Genomic DNA, 22,317 nt, shown 5'->3' with positions numbered 1-22,317 from the left:
AAGGCTTCAGCACACTTTGTGCTATTGCTAGTTTCCTTCTTAATTTGCCCTTTTTGTAGGATTTAATGTTGCTTACACACATGCACTATGCACCACCCTTGTGGTGCTATTATACTTTTAAGCAATGATGCCCAAAAGTAGACCCTACTATTGTTATCTTTAAGAGATGCTCTGATTTGTCACCACAACATTGGCACTAACTTGTTTGCTTATGACTCATATCATCTTTCAATTTGAAGATACATCACAAACTAAAACACCAATTGTGAATTATTAAGAGAAAAAATGTGTTGAACTATTTGTTCACTTTTTTAAGAAAGAAATTACGTTCAAAAATGCATTCCAAAAAATTAGATCATTTACATAATAACTAAACATTAAGTAGATTATTTTTATAGTTATCCTAAATGCAAGCTGTGGTTAGCACTCTTAACATCCAGTAGCTTATTAACTGTAAGCTAGTGTTTGATGGATATCAGAAAGTGTCTTCTTGTCATGAAATCCTGTCTTTAATATATTAAGTAAGACGCTGACCTATGTCTCGCTTGAATATGGGTAATTGATAAGTTAGTAAACACTATCACCTTGCCACCTAAAGAAAGGATGGCATGCTTCACATATTTGATTCATGCACCTCTCAAGTCACAAGAGCTATAAATTGTCATTTCTTATAAGAGAGGACAATGAGAAACTTGTAGACAACTATACTATCACATGCTTCAAATTATCAACACCTTTCAATTTGCTCGTGTTACCATATACATGTGGTAGTGATGTGTGTGTGAACACACTAGGACCGTCGGGGCATTTTTTCCCTCTTTAAGAGGTTTTTTTCCCCGTGCATTGTATATATACCCATTCATTATAGGGCTATCTATCTTTCCATTGCACACTAAGTAATACACTCTCAATTGTGTGCCTTGAGCTTCCTTTGTCTTCTCCAAGCTGTGTGTGTTTTCCTGCAACCCTACCTCTTGTCCTTCTTGACAAAACCACGAGGCTGTGTTACATAAACTTCCTCAAATATGTCACCATTCAAGAAAGTAGTAACAATGTCTGATTGATGTACATCGCAACCAAAATGAGCTGCCAATGCACATAGAAGACGAACAGTAGTCATACGACAAGTGGGAGCAAAAGTTTCTTCATAATCTATGGCTTTTTGCTACGCATAGCCTTTTGCAACAAGTTGAGCCTTATGGCGATCAACCTCACCATCCGGCTTGCGTTTCAACTTGTAAACCCACTTTGTACCAATGTCCTTTTTGCTAGGAGGCAAATCACATAAAGTCCATGTGTCATTTTTTATAACATCATATTTTGATTGCATGGCAGCCATCCAATTTTCTGAATTGTGTGCTTCATAAAAAGAGAGAGGTTCCTCCACATCATGTAAGCTAGACACAGCCAAAGCATAACAATCCGATGCATAAGATGCATGGCGAGAGCCTGAACGAGTACGACTAGACAAAGGTGCATCCAATTTACTGTCACGCAAACTATGCACCAACCATTTTGGCATACCTCTAGCGTGCTCATTTTCAGCCCTTTCCTCATCAAGTACATCATGTACATCTGCATCAGTAATAAGCTGTTCTGTAACATTTTCGAAAACCCCCATACGCTGTACATTTACCTCATTGGAATTTACATTCGAACTTCTACCACTGAAAATAGGCACCAAATTGTCTAAATGTCCTGTGAGCTTACATTATTGTTCTAGTACATGACAACAAGGGTTGAACAAAATCTTCTACAAATACTACATCCCGCGAAACTAGAATACGCTTTGTTTGCGGACGATACAACCTGTAACCTTTGTTTTCAGCATTATAACCAACAAAAATACATTTGACAGCCTTATCATCCAATCTTTTGCGTTGTGTTTGTGGCACCAAACATATGCCAAACAACCAAAAACATGCATGTGCTCAATAGAAGGCTTTCTATTATGCCATGCTTCATATGGAGTAATAGACTGCAAAGTTTTTGTAGGACACCTGTTTAGTACATAAGTGGCACACATGATGGCCTCAAGCCAAAAAGAATGCGTGGCAAAGCTTGACTTTTGACCATACATCATGCCATTTCCGTAAGTGACCTGTTTTTCCTCTCAGCAATACCATTTTGCTGAGGCGTATAAGGCACTGTACATTGGTGTTTTATTTCATGACTAGCCAGAAATACATTAAATCCATGATATGTAAGAAGGCTTTGTATGGGATGAAGCAATCTCCTCGTGCTTGGTATGAGAAAGCTGACACTCATTTGGTCGAACGAGGCTTTCATAACAGTCCAACAAAAAGCACATTGTATGTCAAGCGTGAGGGCGATGTACTTCTCATTGTTGTTCTTTATGTGGACGATTTGCTGATCACTGGTCCCAATGAGGCACATATTGCTAAATTTAAGGCTGATTTGAATGCTACTTTCACGATGAAATATTTGGGGTTGTTGCATCATTATTTGGGCATACAGTTTAAGCAATGTGATGGTGGTATTGCGTTGTGTCAGAAAAGTTACATAGAGACATTGCTATGTAAGTTTGGTCTTGAGGATTGCAAACCTATTGCCACTCCCATGGAAACAGGTTTAAAGTTGAGTCTACATGATGCTGGTGATCCTATTGATGTCACTCTTTACCAAACTGATGTTGGCTGCCTCATTTATGTATGCAACACGAGGCCAGATATTCAGTTTGCAGTCTCACAAGTCAGTAGATTTATGTATAGCCCAGGGTCTAAGCATTGGCAGGCTTTCAAGAGGATTTCCGCTACCTTAGTGGCACTTTACCTCTTGGCTTGTTTTATCCCATGGGGGGATCATTGCCGCCAAACTTACATGCTTTTTCGGACTCAGATTGGGCTGGTTGTTTTGACACGCGAGTGTCCACAAGTGGTTTTTGTTTCATGCTTGGCAGTTCATGTATATCATGGCTGAGCAAGAAACAAACTATTGTGGGCACTTCGAGTTGTGAGGCTGAGTACAAGGCAGTCTTCACAACTACGGTTGAGTGTGTATGGCTCAGACGCCTTATGGCTGATTTGGGTGTTGGATAGGACACTGCCAACACTATCTACACTAATAGTCAGAGCGCATTGGCGGTTGCGAGGAACCCAGTTTTTCATGCTCGCACAAAGCACATTGAGGTGCATTACCACTATGTCAGGGAGAGGCTCTCAGCAGGAGAGATCAGCTTGGCTTATGTGCCAACACAGGACAACCTTGTAGATCTTTTCACAAAGGCATTGTCTCGTGAGAAGTTGGAAGCTTTTCGTAAATCTTTGGGCTTACTCCCCTTTGTGGACTGATCATGTCCTCGGGGCATGGCTTTTCCCTTTACTCATGTGCCAGCTCTCGTTCACCGCATCACTCCAGGGGGGGATTTGTTACCATATACATGTGGTAGTGATGTGTGTGAACACACTAGGACCGCTGGGGTATTTTTTTCCTCTTTAGGAGGTGTTTTCCCTCATGCATTGTATATACACCCATTCATTCTAGGGCTATTTATCTTTCCATTGCACACTAAGTAATACACTCTGAGAGTTGTGCCTTGAGCTTCCTTCGTCTTCTCCAAGCTGTGTGTGTTTTCCTGCAACCCTAATTCCAACAGCTAGATCATGTTGAATTTCACTTATTGATGTGAGATTTATGTACACATTCAAGACAAGCTAAGGGTCGGGCACTAGTCCTATATAAAAGGTCGAAGAATGGGTTTAGAGTCTGCGAGATATTGACCCTGACACTTTAATCCAAGATGTAGGTTGCAAAAAATACTTCAACCTTTCTAGATTCTACCCTTCTAAATGGTAATCTAATGTTTGATGAAAGGTTCTCCATGCATTGATGTGGTATGTATGAGTGTGTTTAGCCACCCCACTAAGCAACATCCAATTTGACATGATGCTAGCTGAGTTAATACTTTAGTAGAGCCATTTGAGTGAAAATGTCCTCAAGTTGCTAAGTAATTGGACTATCTTCCTCTAGAGCCAACCAAGTATAAAAGTCAACCCTTTTTTGTACATAAGTATATTGGGGCATGTTATGTAATTGTCATGAGTGTTGAGGTTCGTTTCCCTCTTAATTGTCTGCATGTCACTGTCTTTCTTGTTGATCATTACTAGTGATCACGAGGTTTACCAAAGCAACGTGTTTTATTGATACCTAGTTCTTCCACAATAGTATGTTAACATTGTTACTCGTATGGATTGCTCGCTTTCTGGTGCATTGTCCATGCCAAGTAATGTATGATTTATGGCATTTTCCATGCTCAAGTATGTTTCTACGTATCTCTTGAATATGATGATGATAACTAACTAGTATGAAACATTTCTAGCACTTTGTTATAGGGTAATCCTACTTAAGTCAAAACATGCATTGTACAAAGCTTGTGGAAGTGGGTTACAAAAGATGGAACGCTCACTACTCTTGCCATGTTCAAATCATAATGCTACGTCCTAATATGTCTTTACATTTTAATGCTACGTCCTAATATGGCAACGAAATTTACAAGCTTGCCAAGTTTCAATGAGGTTTTTATCAACAAGGTAATAAGGTAGTTCCTTCAATAGTAGAACATCTAGTGAAATTTAATACCCACCAAGACAAATAGGCCTTGCTTCTTCTATAAGTGTTTATCAAGGTGGCAAAAATAATAGACATAACAAGTGGGGGTTTCCTTAACAACATAAATCTTACTTAAAAATATATGTGGGACTACATGATTGGGAGTTAGGAAGGAAGAAGGAAAAGAATAAACCAAATTTGTTGTTTCCTCCAACAAAGTGCTGTAGTTCAAAGGTTCATTTGCAGGATGATCACTTGAGTGGATAGGCATTTGGTTTGAGGGGGTACACATTGCTCTAGTCAGTTCTTTGAACAAAGTTCATACAGTCGTAATTGACCTTTTTGTGTGGAACCTAAATTTGTACTAGTTTTTGTGAGAGTTCTTTTGTATGGATAGATTGATTGTGCTCATTCTCAGTTGGTGATGATCAAATCAACGTTACAGTTTGAAGCATGAACTCGATCAAGTAGTTATAAGCAACATTATAGTGGAAGTTTCTATGATATTCTCAAACCACAAAACCAAACAGTTCGATGTGTATCACGACACTATTTTATGGACCAGCCACATGCTTCGCACGCTTGCTCGCATGCACGTTAGTAGATGTGACTAGCAATATCAACTTTTCACTAAACATTTTTAAATGCAACCTGTAATCATACAACATTATTGTACAACAATTGGCCAGGCAACCATGACAAGATCGCTCGCTATCACTTGGCTACAGCACACGCCCAAACGAAGCTTTGTTTCCCTCTGGATATAATCAATACCTGCAACAACACCCAATATTAAGTTAGTGATTTTGTTATTAGTTGAAAAAAGACACCTCATGTTGCGGCATTGTGCTCTGTAAAGGTAGAATTAAGTACAAAATCACTCTTTGCAATGTTACCATGCTTGTTAACAAGATTGCTTTTGTTGTTCATATAGCTTTTATTTCTGTTCATGTGCAGAGCCCATGCATGTAGTTCTATTTGTTTAAATAGTGTTGACTTTGATTCTATTCATGCAACTTTCGTTGTGTTCATCACGGTGGCGAGTACGCACTCATGCCAACTTACTGCAGGTTGATAGGGTTTAGAAGGGGGGAGGTGTGGAAGATTCTGGTTTGATCAATAGAACCAACAGGTACATATTTCGACTTTTGAGATAGCATTTAACTGTAACAAGTCTCGAAATTCACTCAAATTTCCATCTCACTGCCCCCCCCCCCCCCCCCGACTCTCCCCCACAAACTCATGCATGTCGCACCCCCACACTAACATCCATACACCACACAACCATACATACATCAACCCCACCATCAGCCAGCCCTTGTAACATGCAACTTTCTTGTCCCGCAATCAAAGTTTGAGAACTGCTTCACATTAAATAAGCATAATGGTTCTTTCCTTTACCTATCTTGAGAGTTCTTTCACTGATTGCCAATGAGGCCTCATCTTTGCGTTTTTGTCTTATGCCTTGCTTTGTGTTTGGCTGCTTTGATGGGCCTCCCTTGAAGCTGTGAGCATTTCAGCTGATGACCATCTCAAATGCCTGTCCACACCTTTGAGATTGAATGGATCGTTGCCAGCAGATTGTCGAGTTCCCCTGCAGGGTCCCAGCCCAGGTTGCGAAGAGCCCGTTCCAGCATACTGATGTGGGTCAGCAACGGTGTCCTGCCCTGCAAGACGCATGCTATAAGTACCTGGATCTCCGTGGCCTCGACCTGCATTATCAGTAGCTCCTTGAGATATGTGATGCCCTTGTTGATCCCTGCTATCAAAGGCAGCAGCGATTTTCGAAATTCGATTTACGAGCTCCGGGAGTTCATTGACATGAGACAATCCATAGTCAATCTCCATGGATGGCCCCTGCTGTGATGAGACAGGAGCCCCTAAATTTTCTGTTTGTCTTACAATGCTACTGGTCTGCTGCTTTTTATACAAAGAAGGGAAGTTGATGTTACTTTGTGAAGAAAGATCAGGTGCTTCCTGCCCCCTGTGAAACAACCTCGTCTCGTCTCCACAAACATTTGATAGAAGTTGGTTCCTGTAGATCTTGCTAGCATGATGTGTTTCTTTGGCATCCACAAAATTAGATGTGTGCGTATTCAGAATACTACTTTGAAACCCAGCATTGTCAATGCCTTTCCTAACATCTGCACCCCCATCGAAGCCCTGTTGTGCGAACCGACTTTGCCTTCTATTGATGATATGAGGTCCTGTAAAATTTGGATCATATATAGGACCATGTAGTAGTGGGTTTTGATCACTGGCTTTGATACAAGATACAAACGTCTGATTCCTTTGGCAGCCTTCTCGAAACTTGGGTGTAGTGGGCTCCGTTGGTACGTCAGAACACTTTACCTTGGCACCAGCATACGGATCGGAGGCTCCATATGATCTATTAGAAGTGCTACACTCCAGTGGCTGTTGGGAAGTAGATTTACTAGTAGTATCCTGCCAAACTTGACTATGCTCTCGGACAGATGAATCCTCTTGTTGACTGGTATATTTTGTACCCGAAGGCAAACCTATCTGCTCAAGAGATGACCCCTCTTTACAGAAAGGGAGGTCCATCGACAAACGTCTGTTTAAGGAATGTTGTTCAAGGTCAGCATTATCTCCATTTTGTCGATAAGAGTATCCGTCTAGCACTGCAGAGTTTCGGTTATTAGAGGTGTTTGCCAGCATCGATGTGCTGCGAGAGAAATTCTCATTTCGGTCCCCATCCTCCTCAACATCATCCTCTTCGTCGTCCTCTTCATCACCCGAGGTTGAAGGCGTGGTGGCAATATAAGGATAAGTGCTACTTTCGGTCGTCCTCTGCTGCTGCAGGTTAGACTTCTGCTTTGTGCTCTGCTGCCTGCAATTTGCGTCTTGAGGGTGTACACCAGAAACCGCACCTGCTTGCAAAGACCTGCTTAAGCTGCTCACTTCTTCCTGAGAAACCTCACTACTATACTTCTTCAGAAGATTTTCTGAGACAGGACTGAGTTGCACCTTTGAAGACATGCTGGCACTTGCTGTCAAAGGCCTTCCCGTGGAGGGCAGTGCCAGCCCAGAATATGTGATCCTTCCCACATCCTGTTGAAATTTTGAGTACGTTGGCAGCCTAGGCAAGTCTCTATTTCTGTTGAGATTAGCTAAGCCGTCTACAGAGTGTCTGAGTCGTGAGGTTTCAGACTCTCTACTTCTGCTTGTTGCAATATGCTTGATTTGTAGAGCAGGTTGCTTCCATGTAGCCAATTTTGGCATTTCATCAGTAAGCCGTGCTTTCGATGCTGAAATGAAAAAATTTGAAATATTTCAAGATCAATGCCAAGAATGAAGCATTCAACAACCAATTTATTCAAAACTCGAAGACATGCAACCTTAACATCACTAATTGTCCAAATAGGCAGTACAAGATCGTCATCTTCAAAGGAATCCTCACACAAAATGGCAGATGAGAAAATCAAATTACTGCTATGACCTGTGTACAAGAACTATTGCTCATAAGAGCACACAAACTATGAGAACACTTAACTAAGAACGTTATGCTCCCCAGATGTAACCCGCAAGTCACCTGACAAGGCGGTGGAAGCAATGCAACAACACCACACAGAACCGAAACAGCAAACACTTGAACTGAAACAGAACTGAACGCAGTAGACAAGCGACAGGGAGAGCGGAATTCCACTCCCAAAAGCATTGGCCCCTCAACTCCTCTGAGGATCTACAGGTAGATCCACATTGAGTTTCAGGTGCCCCATATGGGGGCCTTGCCATATTTCTTTATTCCCTAAGACCAAAGTTGAAGGTACAACTCGGAGAGCCACGCTCTTCCTCTGAGCCATCCACAGAGTCACAGTCCACTAGGCGGATCTTTGATACTACTGTAACCACTTCCAAGGAGTGGTCGAACGGAAAACTATGAACTACCACAATCTGCAAGACTTGATACTCTGTAATCTTTTGAACAATTGAACAAAATGAATTAGACCGAAGAGTGAAGGGAGATAGAGAAAATTTCGGAGCGACATGCCCAAATAGACAAGTCGGTGGCACTGAACGCCACTATTGGCACCCCTAATCAAGTATTTTTTTATTGATTGATTGAGTGTGCAACACAGTTGAATTGCAATGTCACAAACGGGAGCGCATAACAATAAAAAATTTACTCGAATAACTAGAATTTATCACTTAATACTGAAGTCTAAAGCCAGAGAAAACACACACACACACACATGCACGCACGCACGCACAGAGAGAGAGAGAGAGAGAGAGAGAGAGAGAGATCGACACAAAACTGGACCAGAAGATGGGCTGGTCCCCCCCCCCCCCCCCCCCCCCCTCGTAAAAGTATCTTTATTGTTGAGGAGAAGTCTATACAAGCACTCGAACCGAACGTATTACAACGTTCGTTCTAGAATCAGACTTGATGCTACTCGGAAGCCTCAGCTCCCTATTCCTAGGGCAAAACCCTATTCCAACGAACCTCCGTTCCTTCTTTAAATCCTAGAGAATCAAGGTTCTCGCCTCTGGATCTCACCTTCCAGACTCAGGGCATGGCATCCCTTCAACTCTTTTCCAGCTCTGTTTCCAGAGTCCTCGTTCTGCAATACACCCGTCACAAACTGATGACGTGGCATGACCATAAGTGTCCCCAACTTATAGGGCACCTACCGACAGGGCCCTAGGGACACTCGAGTATTAAAAAAAAGAGGAATTCTAGCGACTGGCCGTACGGAAAATCTCCGCAAAACGCGTTGATGGTGCTGACGTGGCTGGCCGTACGGATCTCCACAAAACGCGTCGCTGTGGTGACATGGCAGGCTGTACGGATTTCCGCTTTGTGTGCTGGCTGCTTTTGGAGAGGCCTAGTGCTTTTGAGTTAAAGGCTTTTCATGTACTGCTTTTCAAGGCCAAGGGCTTTAAAAAATAAGTCCCTTCGGCACTCTCTGGCTCATTGTGTGCTGACGAGCCGGTGAGCAGAAGCGACCCAAGGGCAACTGTACTTTGCTCAATTATTAATACAAAAAGAAATACTGAAAGGGGTGCAAGTCTTTGGGGCCAATCTCTCTGGGCACGGAACTATGTCGGGCCGTATCGACTCAATTGAACTGTGATTTAAGTGTGAAGTGTTTAAAGAGATTCTCTCTCGTGTGTCGTGTCAAATTCCAGGCTTGGGGTGTCCAAGTTTGTTACAGCATAACTTCATATCTAATAGTGTCTCAGCGCTCGTTGATGCCCTCACCCTCTCCCCCTGCGCACGTACTGCCCCCCCTTCTCTCTCGCCATCGCTCCCCCCCCCCCCCCCCGCCCCCCCCGCGCAGCTGGTCTCGCGCTGTCCTGTCCTGCCCGCAGTCATCACCAGCGCGCAGGCAGCCCCAACGCGCCCGCCCCAGCCTGCCAACCCCGCCTCGTAATCCCGCTCTCTCCGCATCGCCACTCTCCCCTCCACCCTGTTTTCTGCTCGGCTCAAGTCCTCATCTCCTTCGACATACTCGGTCGCAGAAGGCCACCACTCGTCAACGACTCTTCGCCCTTTCTTCACGACAACAGACACTGATGGAGGCTCATGCTCCACCTCAGAGGGACTCTCAGGAAGCCCCCTCGTCCGACCCTGCAGAGCCCACCATCCGACTTGCTCTCTCGTCGACAGAGCAAGCGAGCCTAACGGCAGAGGCGGAACGTCTTCAGGCAACTTCAGCACCAGACCCAACAGAGGAGAGGTGCGTGATCTTCTCCAGGCCCGCCTTCTCGCAGAGGTGGGCAAGATCTTGGATGTTCAGTTCCTGGGACGGGGCTACTATCAGATAGAGTTTGAGACCTCCGAGATGGCGTCCAAGGTCATCGAGATGATCCCCTTGGCCATCCGATCAGTTTGAGCCCACTTTCGACAGTGGAGGCATGGTTTCGATCCAGCTAATGATGTTCTGGTAGAGGAGGCAAACCTACCCATCTCAGTCTTCTTTCCCACTTTGAGGAGGGAGTACCTGCCACTTTTGTCCAGGATAGGCTCAGAGATTGGGACTGTCCTGGAGACATCTCGCACGGCAGCCTCCGTAGCTGCCAAGGCGGCCGGCATCCCCACAGTACGTGTTCTGGTTTGGGACACCCACACTCTTCCGAAGGGCATCCTACTACCTGGTTGGTTCCGTCAGAGCGTGGAGTATTCGGGCCTCCCGAATCAGTGCTTCATTGCAGACAGATGGGCCCTTTGGCAAAGGCCTGTCCTCGCAGGAGACCTCGACCCACAACACACGCGCAGCCTTCCAAGGATGAGCATGCCCAGCAGCCAGACACTCAGGACACACATGCTGGTACCTCGACTAAGACCAGCGACCAGATAGCTGACGGTTGGCAGCAGGTGCCTGGCCGCCGCCGATAGGGGCGGGCTCGCCCCACTGCTCCCCCTGGTGGCCGACCTGCTGCAGCTCAGCAGCACTGGGTTCCGACTGGGAACCGTTTTGACCCCCTTCAGCAAGGCCCGTCTGAGGAGGCCCCGTCCATTTCAGCTCCTCCACCTCCGTCTCCTCCTCCCTCAGACACTGCCGCTCCGTCTCCCCCGCGTCCTCCACACCACCTCCACCGCTGCCTCCCGCCCCTCCTCTCTCCTCGGTGAAGCCCTCAGCCTCATCTCTCGACCCCTCCTCCACTCCTCAGACGCAGGGGACTGGACACGCGTCTGCCGCGAGACGATCTCTTGGTAGTGCCTTCGCTTCGAGCCGTGTAGCTCGAGAGGGACAACCCCACCTGAGGCCACCTATTTTTGGTGCAGATTTCTCCTTTTGCAACAGCCCCTAGAGGTTTGACTAGCTTTGACATTTGCAGACGTTGGGACTTCTTCGACTACAGCTTCACGCGGTTCCTAGGCGACTCTTCTCTTGACCTGGACGAGGCTTGCTTTTGAGTCCACGTCCTCTTTCTTCCAGCTAGAGACATTTGAGGCTTTGGACACAACAATAGGTTTCTCCTTTCCGACGTGCGGTAGGGATTCCACAGAGTAGACCCAACACGCATATCTGGACTGGCTCCAAATTCAGGCTACTAAGTTCTCACACCACACAGGGGACTTAGGGGTGACAGATTTTGGTGCAAACACTTTGGCCTCTCGCCAAGTTCAGCATGACGCCTCCGGATGCTTCGAGTTGCAGGCACATTGCGGTGCATTTGTTTGCTGACACTCAGAGCCCTCCATGTTATGTATTTATACATAAGGATTCTTGGACAGAGGATGTAGCCCTTCAGGCTGCACGCTCGGCTTGGGCTTGGGTGGGACAGTCGCTCCTTTCTCGCTTGTCTAGAGGTCGTTCGGATGCGGATTACTCCCCATCCAAACCGGCCTCAAAGATAGCGAGGTTGGCTATTGTGGCAACAGCTGTTTTCTCTCACTGACTCCATGAGGATCATCTCATAAAATGTGCAGGGATTAGGAGGTCCCCAGTTTCAGTGTCAGAGGAGTCGGCTGCCTCAGGAGCTTCAGAGATGCCTTGTGGGTGGTAAGATTGACATTCTTATGCTACAGGAGCATCATCTTTGTGAGAGCCGCATTCGACGATGTGGTCAGATTTTGCGTGGTCGCTATGAGACAACTGCATTTGAACCTGGAGGCATCCAGGGAGGGGTATGTATGACTATTGCGGACTCTTTGCAGCAGGCCATATTGGGCAGAGGGATTATTGTGCAAGGCAGGGCTCAGTGGATCACTATGCAGGTTCAGGGTTGCCTCGTGGGCTTCCTGAACATCTATGCGCCCAATGTGGCGAGTGCACGTGCAGAGTTTTGGTCTCATAATGTTGAGTCTCTGCCGCAAGCAGAGCAATGGTGCATTGGGGATGACTTCAACATGTTGGAGGACCCCTCTGACAAGATTGGAGATAGCCATACTACTGTGCATGGAGTTGAGTTGGCAGATTGGGAGAGGTTTTGTATGACTCTGTGAGTTTCAGATGTCTGGAAGCATTCTAGCTTTGTGAGGCCCCTTGACAGTTTGGCCTTCTCTCGTTCGGACCGCAGAGTGGGAGGAGTGAATCTATCTCGGATAGATCGCTTCTACACTAGTGACCACTTCTGTGACTTGGGTGGGACGGTCTGCATTCTGGCTGGTACTTCTTTTTCAAACCATGCACCAATAATCCTCACAGTGACACATAGACAGAGGAGGGAGAGCACGATGCTTCGTATTCCTCAGAGGGTTTTGCTGGACTCTATGCTCAGAGAGAGAGTGGTGGCTCTTTGGACAAAGGGCTCATCCGTGCAGGACTCTCCTGCTCACAGGGTGGCCTCTGGACTTGCTTAGCTCAGTCGGCTTTTTCTTCAAGAGTCCATGGCCCGCCTGGCTGCAACGAGAGAGGAGCAGCAGTGCCTCCAACGGGGCGTTGCTACCTTGCAGAGGATGCAGGAGCAACATCTAAACAGTCCTTGGTTGGAGGAGCAGTTGCAACAGACTCGTCAGGAGCTTGCTAGCACAGAGGAGAGGCGCCATGAGTTTGCCTTCCATCGACAGGCATCTCAGTGGACCCAGGTGGGTGACAGAGTGACAAGGGCTTTCTTTGAGGCAGTGGGACCCGGCATACGCATGTCAGGGTCAGCCAGTTGAGGAGGCCAGACGGGTCAGTTGATTCAGAGCCTAGGGACATGCGAGCAGTTGCTACCGACTTTTACCGTGACTTGCTTTCAGCAGAGCCTCAATCAGAGCGTCGGGATGCTTGCAGAGAGCAGGTTTGGGCATAGATGCCTGGTCTTGTGACTGAGAAGATGCGCCAGAGGCTTGAGTAGCCTCTTCAGCTAGAGGAGCTCCATGTGGCCCTCAAAGCACTTCCCCGTGGTAGCTGTCAAGGTGAGGATGGTTTGACTCCCAGTTTTTTCTTAAGAGTACTGGGACTTGCTTGGCTCAAAATCTATGCAGCGCTTTTCAGTACATCCTGCACACAGGAGAGATGCCTGACAGCATGAGTGAGGGTCTCATTTACCTCATTCCTAAGGAGGGTGGCTCCTTGGATGAGATTCGACAGTGGCGGCCCATCACCATCCTCAACTCAGCCTACAAAATTCTTGCCAAGGCTCTGAGTTTGAGGATTTAGCCACTTCTAGAGAGCATTATATATGGGACCGGACAGGTTTTGCCAAGGAGCGTAGTATCCTTGACAACATCTTTGCGTTTTGGGAGGCTTCTGCCCTCGCTCGCCTCCATGGTGAGGATTTGGTGATATTCCTTCTCGACTTTGAGAAGGCCTATGATAGAGTTGACTAGGACTTCTTGGAGGGCACTCTACGCAGGATGGGCTTCTCAGATGCTTGGATCAGAGGTGTGTCAGCTCTCTACAGACGGGCACACAGTCAGGTACTGTTGACAGGTGGCAGAGGAGATCGCTTCATGCTCACACATTCGGTCAAACAGGGCTGCCCTCTTGCCCCCTTTCTCTTTCAATGTTGTGCTGAGGCGATGAGCAGATTTTTGGTTTCACAGCAGGTTGGTTTACGTGGCTTAGCGCTCCCTATTCGGGGCGACGAGTTGCTGGATGCTGAGTTTGCAGACGACTCAGCTTTGTACTTGGAAGGCCAGCAAGCCAACCTTCACAGGTGTGAGCAGGCTCTTGAGGCCTTTTGTTGTGCATCAGGCGCACGGATCAACTGGAGAAAGACTGTGGCTTTCTCGGTTGGTAGTGCTCCTACGCCAAATTGGCTGCATCAGGCGCACGGATCAACTGGAGAAAGACTGTGGCTTGTTGTGCATCAGGCACATGGATCAACTGGATAAAGACTGTGGCTTTCTCGGTTGGTAGTGCTCCTACGCTAGATTGGCTTCCTCGGTGAGGGTTACAGATGGATTCCCCCCAGGACTGCAGTTCCGATACTTGGGCTGTCAGGTTGGTTTGAACTTGTCCCTTGAGCAACAGATTGCTCCCCTCCTCCTGTCCATCAGGAGGAAGCTATTACATTGGAGTTCTGCACGTCTTTCCTTGGCAAGCAGAGTTGTAGTGGCCAACCAGGTGTTGTTGGCTACTATGTGGTACATCACTTCTTACTGGATCTTTTCGAGTTCCTGCATCAGTCAAGTAGAGAGGTTGATCAAGAACTTCCTTTGGTCAGGGCACGACACTCAGATAGCCCAGGCCAATGTCACAATCCAGTGACGTGGCATGCCCAGCAGTACACACACCCTTGCAGGACACCCGAAAATCACGCTGTCTAGGGCTGACGTGGCACTGCCGTACGGGTCCCTCGAAAAGCGGCAGAAAACGTGGAAGTTGTACGGAACTGATGACGTGGCAGCAGCGTACGGAATTCCCAGCTTTTTCCTATGCAAATTGCAAGGCTGAATTGTACGCAAAAGAGAGAGAGAGAGAGAGAGAGAGAGAGAGAGAGAGAGAGAGAGCTTTTGGGAAAAAATTGCTTTATTTTGAGTTGCTTTATTAAGCAAGCCTTGTGAGATGAATGGCTTTATTTTTGAAAGCTTTTGATTTTCAGCTTTTGGGACTCTGCTTTTGGCATCCCTTGCAACTCTTTATAAGTGTGGTTTGGGCTCCCACTTCTCAGAGCATCTGGACGCAGAGTCTGAGAGTGAGACCCCAATCACTCCCTTGTACTTTGAGCACAGATTTTAATACAAAAAGAAATACCGAAAGGGGCGTCAATCTTTGGGGCCAATACCTCTTGGCACGGAACTCCGCCAGGCCGGTGTCGAATCAAATTGTGAACTGTTTTGAAGTGAATTCCTGTCAAGTCGCGGTAGATTCTTGACTTGGAGTGTCCAAGTCTGTTACAGTGGTATCAGAGCGCGGCCGATTTCTCTTCTACCGGGAAACCCGATCCTTTTTACGCGGCACTTATGGATTCAAGCAAAGGACAGTCGACTTCCTCTGCATCCGGAGATGCGGGAAGAGATCACGAAGAAGATTCACGCGAGGAGTATGGCCCGCCTCAGCCTACTCAGGTGGAGCTTGAAGAGATGGAACATCGAAGATTGGTCGATGATGCGACCAAGTTGATGATGAATTTTGCGAAGGACCCTAAACTTGCAAAATTTTTCACCCAGACCTCCTTCGACGAGGTGCACTCACAGTGGCGGCAAACCATGGAGCCACCCCTCAAGCTGGCGCTCAAACAACCTCTTGCGCCGAGGATGTTTACAGAGCAAGAATTAGAAGAGGTGGCTGATGCACGGATTAGCCAACTTTTTGACGCGCAAAACAAAGACAAAAGTACGACAAAAAGCAGAAGAAAAGCACTGACTTCCCGGGTTATTTGGGTCATCAATCTACTTTTGCCTCGGCACGAAAGCAGAAGAAGCATGTGCGATTTGAAGGAGTACCTAGTTCTTCTTCTTCTTCTTCTTCTTCTGGCAGTTCTTCTAGCTCTTCCGACTCGAGCGAAGAAGACAAGAAAGGTAAAAAGTGAAGCAAAAAGCAATGCTTCGGAAAGGGCATGAAAAAGGCAAAGAAGTCTAAAGCTCGCCTAGTTCAGACAATTCTACAGAGGACTCGTCTTTGGATAGTTCGGACTCCGACGACAGTAGATTTTATGCAAGGAAGAAGAATTTTTATAAAGCCAACCAGTATGACTTTCTGGAAGATAAAAGCAAGAAAGTCCGAGAATTTAAAGAAGATGGACAATCAATTAAATTTGACACGTTTTCTGGATTTCGAGATGCTTCGAAGGCTTTGTCCTTCGTACAGCAGTTTGACATAGCTTTCTCTAGAGGACATTACTCAGAGCACTCCTAGATTCGGAGGGCTACCTCTTACTTCACGGGAAATGCTCGAACTTGGTGGTCCACTCTTCTATTGAACAAGAAAGCGCCACTTAAATTGCTGAAATTTAAAAGGCTTTTTATTTCTTCATGGCTGACTCGGGAGTACGAGCACGACATACGAACTGCTTGGAACCATCTTCGGATGACCAAGAAGGATACATTGGACGCATATTGCGAGAGTCTGGAGCTCTTTTCTACCAACTTCTTCATTTAAGAAGATCTCGTTCAAAGAACAGATTGAGCGGTTTACTTTGGGACTTCCTACAGAGATCCGAGATCGCTACTTAGAGCAAAAGTCAGATTCCATTCAGGAACTGATGAGTCATGCGAAACGGGGTTTTGCCATTTATTCTGGCAACCTGACTCACCCCACAGATGAGATCATGACGCAGAGAACCGAACAGACTTCTAACAATGAAAGTAGAAAGAAGAAGAGTAACCCAGAAAAGAAAGAAAAGGATGCACGACCCCAGCTCACTCTTCGAGAGAGGGTCAGCTATATCAAGGAGGGGAAGTGTTTTGGATGCGGGGAAGCTGGGCACATCTCCGCGAAGTGCCCTAAAAAGGCACCGAATGAACAGGATGAAGAAAGGTCAGAGAGTTCGAAAGCAGCTGAGGAACATGGCAGAAAAGGCAGATGAAAGCAGAACTGGTACCACATTGCGTGGGGCCCGAACCGAATCAATTGAATGAAAGTACAAAACTTTGCCGCTTTTAGGGCAAAGTGAAAGATCAGGAAGCCCTCTTTTTCTTGGATGAAGGAGCCAAGGCCAACTTCTTTTCACTTGAATTGGCGGCTCGATTTGGAATTACATATACCTAGATGAACCCAAGATAAGCCTAGATTCACCCTTAAAGGAAAGTGCAAGGTATAGACCCAAGGTAGTCACCCACAAGACAATATAACCATCAGCTCCATCATGCATAGTATTGACTACATACCACGACATCCCCACTAACGTCGTCAGTGCACCGATCATTGGCCAACTTCGTTTGCAATGTCAGGGGTGTTTAGGGCAAGAGGACTTCTACGTAATTCCTTTGGGAGGTTGTGACGTCCTGCTTGAAATCCCTTGGTACCACAAGAAGAACACCGTGGTTGACTATCGGGCCGAGAAAGCGACTTTGACAAATGAAGGGCACAGACATTGTAATTGATGAAATTCAGTTTCTTTACTTTTTGGAAAGGACTGAATGATGATTGAAGGTTGAATATGTTTTGACCTCGAAAAAGAACGCCAAGATTTTCTCCACACTCATGCCGATTGCTTTTCAGAGGGCTTGCCAGGCGAGTTGCCTGGCTCGTCCTGAGGATCATACCATTGATCTGATACCTAGAACCACACAACCGAACCGGCCACCTTACCGTGTGAGCCGAGCCCAGAGATACACTTTATGGGACACATTGTCTCAGTAGCAGGAGTGCAGATGGACCCGGCAAGATAGAGACTACCCGTGATTGGCCCGATTTGAAGAATGTCCATGAAGTTTGAAGCTTCTTGGGCTTATGTTCTTACTACCGACGGTTCATCAGAAAGTTTGCAGAGGTTGCTTACCCCTTTGCATTTGTTGACATAGAAAGGAGTCCTTTTCTCGTGGGGACCCACAGAGGCGACTGCCTTTCAAAAATTGAAACAGAATTTGACTACAGGACCAGTTTTGACTTTGCCGGATTTGCAAAAGTCGTTTGAAGTATATTGTGATACTTGTGGTCGTAGTCTAGATGCGGTCTTAATGCATGAAGGCCATGTCATTGCCTATGAGAGCCAATTGTTTTCAAGGCCGGAATTGACAGTACAGCTATGAGAGAAAGAGCTTTTGGCGGTTATCCATGCTCTTACTCAGTGGCGACATTACCTACTCGGAGCCGATTTTACGGTTTTCACAGATGGTTACTTCTTGTCACAGAAGCGGCTATCGGAAAAGCAAATGCGGTGGGCAAACATCTGGTCACACTTTTACTTCCGAATTGTCCATGTGCAGGGACAGAAGAAATTGGTGGCAGATACTTTGTCCCGAAAGCCATTGGTTCTGGCTATTTCCGCGATACATCATAGAAGCTTCGAGGATATGGTCGGTCAATACGTCGCAGATACAAATTTTTGCAGATGTATTCAGTTGAATACAGATTGGGGAGGTAGTAGCGGAATATTCCATTCGGGATGGCTACTTGATGAGGAAAACGATGTTGTGCGTTGCACAGCAATTGAGGAAAAAGGTTTTAACCGAATGTCACTGTCCACCTTTTACAGGTCACCACGGCATTGCTACCACCCTGAAGGGTGTGGAGGGATTGAGACGATTTTGTACGCAGTTGCTTGGTATGCCAAAAGGTCAAGTTTTGACAAGCATAAAGCACAAGGATTGTTACAGCCTTTACCCATAGCCACCCGCCCCTGGAAAAGTATTGCAAGGGATTTCATTTTTGATCTCCCGAAAACACAACGTGGACACGATTGTTTATTGCCCAGATCTTCAGATTGCATGGCATGCCTGAGAAAATTGTCTCCGACAAACACCCCAGGTTCACGAGTTGTTTTGGGAGGCTATGTGGGAGAACATTGGCTTTCATCATCGTTCCACCCGCAGACTGACGGGCAATCAAGGATTGCTAATTCAGTGGTACTGGATTTATTGAAGTCTTACATCTCGGATTAGAAGACTACATGGGAAAAGGGTTTTTACCTTTGGTGGAATATGCCTACAAAAACACGATTAACTCTTTGATGGGGAAGGTGCCATTTGAGATTATTGAATTTGCTACAAAGGTTTCACCCTTCCTTAGCACGAAAGATAAGATTTTTTCTTTGAAGCCGACCAGTTCATGAGGGACTTGGCTTGGTCCGGAAGGCTTTGCAAAAATCTGAGAAAAAGGTAGCAGATCGCCATCGTCGCGATTTGAAATTGAAGGAGAACGATTGGGTGCTCTTACGTTTTGAGAAGGCACGTCTGAGAAAGAAAAAGGTAAAGGAGAGGCTTTTTTTTTCCAAAGCTTAGTATGCAATACTACGGACCTTTCCAAATTTCCGAAAAGATAAATAATGTCTCCTTTAGACTGAAGCTGCCTAACACTTGGAGAATTCACAATGTTTTTCATGTGAGTCTCTTGAAGCCTTTTGAAGGCGATGTGCCCGATGATGGGGAGCTATATGAGCAACCCGAAGTGGAGGAGAACGAGCAGATACTCCTTTCAGAATAGATATTGGCACAAAAAGATTAAAGGTAAAGCGATAAGACGGTTCTTGGTTAAATTCAAGATCTACTCCGCATTGGATGCGAAGTGAATGGAGGAGGAGGACCTAGCAGATACTCCTCAGATTGTGAATCTTTACCTTGAAGCATTTGGTTTAGCATAGTCTATTCTAAATGGAACCCTGAACTCAGCTTGCGCGGAATCTGGTGCAGCGGATATGCACAAGAGGGGAGTCGCTCTGCTCCTTTGTCAACAGATTGCCTCGATTTTCATACTAAAGTCACTGATGTCTCTTTTGAGTTTTAGGGATACTGTGAGCTGACAGTATTCTGTTGTATGACTTTATGAACTGGAATTCCCGATACTGACTTGTTCTTGACTTGTTTAAGTACAGGAACCGATAGACGAAATGACTGCAACATTTCGGTCTGAACGATCTCGATAGACATGGTTGCAATAAGGATTAGTCAATCGGGCATCTATGGGGTCCCGAGTGGATCTAGATGCGATTGCTAAATACGTTGCCGATTAATCATGGTCTGAGATCCGAATGAATGTTGAATGTGATTTGTCATGTGATGTGACTGTCGATTGGTACATGTGCTAGATGTGTGTTCCTAGTGCGTCGGTACTAACAGTCAATGTCTGCTAAGACAGTTCATGGCTTCTGTATGTTTTGCACGCGTAATCGAGGGCGATTACAATGCTTTCAAGAGGGGGGTATGTCACAATCCAGTGACGTGGCATGCCCAGCAGTACACACACACCTTGGCAGGACACCTGGAAATCACGTTGTCTAGGGCTGACGTAGCATTGCCGTACGGGTTTCCCGAAAATGGCGGCGGAAAACGCGGCAGTTGTACGGAACTAATGACGTGGCAGCAGCAACGTACAAAATTCCCAGCTTTTTCCTACGCAAATTGCAAGGGTGAATTCTACACAAAAGAGAGAGAGCTTTTGGGAAAAAATTCTTTATTTTGAGTTGCTTTATCAAGCAAGCCTTGTGAGATGAATGGCTTTATTTTTGAAAGCTTTTGATTTTCAGCTTTTGGGGCTTTGCTTTTGGCATCCCTTGTAACTCTTTATAATTGTGGTTTGGGCTCCCACTTCTCAGAGCATCTAGACGCAGAGTCTGAGAGTGAGACCCCAATCACTCCCTTGTACTTTGAGCACATATTTTGATACAAAAAGAAATACCGAAAGGGGCGCCAATCTTTGGGGCCAATACCTCTTGGCACGGAACTACGTCGGGCCGGTGTCGAATCAAATTGTGAACTGTTTTGAAGTGTATTCCTATCGTGTCGCGGTAGATTCTTGACTTGGAGTGTCCAAGTCTGTTACAGCCAAAGTGGCTTGGCAGGTCATCACTCTTCCTTGTTCTTAGGGAGGGTTGGGGGATAATAGACCCAGCACAACAGAGCAGAGCCCTTCTTGGGAAGTTTGTTGTCAGGGATTGCTTCCAGGGGAGGAGCCCTGGAAGGAGTTTTTGCTTCAGCGGCTTAGTGCTAGCGTGCCCCAGGCTGAAGGCCCCTGGCACCTTCAACCAGATGGATCTTCACAGAGATGTGTAGAGTTGGCTTGAGCAAGAGACGGGAGGACCGTTTTCCTGCGAGTCTTCTCCGCTCCTGGGAGCAACTGTGGAGAGGCCTGGGGCAGCATCAGCCTACTTGCACGGAGGAGCGCCTAAGGCAGCCCCTTGTTTGGAACCCACATGGTTAGCACTCAGAGAGGCCACTTGGTTGGTAGTAGGCCTCATGTTTCTTGGGGTCCCATGGCAGAGGGTCCAGCACACACTCTAGGTGACTGGTTACAGTTCTCAGGCTTGTCAGAGGAGCTTCAAAGCATCCAGCTACAGGGCATGAGAGGGGTGCAGGGCATGTTTCAGGACATCAGAAAGGCAGTACCAATTGCATGGCTCTCACCTCTTGAATCAGCAGCGCCCAATGGATGGGGGCCTTCACGCGACTGGAAGTTCTCATCGCAGTTCGGGCTAGCTCATAAATTGTACTCTCCCTGTTCTTCGAGCTATAGGGTGAGGGTCGTTTACATCGAGTTTAAGTAGAGGCCCCACAGGTGGTAGAGTGCTATTTCCAGAGGATCCGAGTTGTGGGCATCTGTGGGAGGACTTGTCATAGATCCTGACCCAGTAGCTCTTGAGACTGTCCCCTGGCACGTGTGCAGTGGGATCCTGGAGAGTGGTTTTGGAGGGACCCCTTCTCTCAGCCGACCACCCAAGTATTCCTTTCTTTCAGTACATTGTTCGTCTGGGACGTCACATACTGGCAGCGCGGAGAGAGGCTCGTCCTGCTGCAGCACCTCATTGGCAGGAGGAGGGTCTCACAACTGAGTTCTTGTCAGCTTTTTGAGAGAGGTTATGGGACTCCAGACAGCCGCGGCGAGTCACTTTGTTCCAGTGGTTGTTTGCACATCGAGCTGCCGCAATTGGGAGCTCGCTTGTACATAGTGGTCTTTCGGCAACATGCGCAGCTTGTGACCATCCTGTGGAGAGTCAGTGTCATTGTCTTTGGGACTGTCCTATGGCGCAGCAGGTTTGGCTTCGTGTCCTTCGACTAATCCCAGCTCTTTCCTTAGCACATCAGTACACCGGGGGGGCAGCTGCTTGGTCCACTCTTACAGGCCCGGCACTTCAGTTTGAGTTGTCCTCCACAGCAGGATGATGGTGATGCAGGGTGGTTGACCTACACTCCAGCCTACTACGGAGCTTACTCCACATGAGTGGAGCAGAGAGAGAGGAGTGTTGGGAGCTTATCTGCTGCCTGACACTCTATTTCATCTGGTGGGCCCGCTGCTTCCGCATCTTTGAGGC

General features: G+C 46.6%; 1 protein-coding gene across 1 annotated transcript in view; it reads right to left on the bottom strand.

Moving 5' to 3' along the window:
- Window positions 1–5,037: 5,037 nt before the first annotated feature.
- LOC147450356 (uncharacterized) overlaps window positions 5,038–22,317 on the bottom strand; it is a 34,499-nt gene continuing 17,219 nt past the window's right edge. The window contains exons 10-12 of the mRNA XM_086519595.1: window positions 6,120–7,838; window positions 5,971–6,033; window positions 5,038–5,343 (exon numbers count right to left, since the gene is read on the bottom strand). Of these exons, the coding sequence (XP_086375721.1) occupies window positions 5,237–5,343; window positions 5,971–6,033; window positions 6,120–7,838 (1,889 nt within the window). The 3' untranslated portion in view covers window positions 5,038–5,236. The remainder of the gene's footprint in view (window positions 5,344–5,970; window positions 6,034–6,119; window positions 7,839–22,317) is intronic.

This window comes from Adiantum capillus-veneris, chromosome 9 (assembly GCF_014529385.1).
Source record: "Adiantum capillus-veneris isolate H3 chromosome 9, ASM1452938v2, whole genome shotgun sequence".
Classification (NCBI taxonomy): Eukaryota; Viridiplantae; Streptophyta; class Polypodiopsida; order Polypodiales; family Pteridaceae; genus Adiantum; species Adiantum capillus-veneris.
The sequence above is the reverse complement of the archived record's forward strand: the minus strand, read 5'-3'. Positions and strand labels throughout refer to the sequence as shown.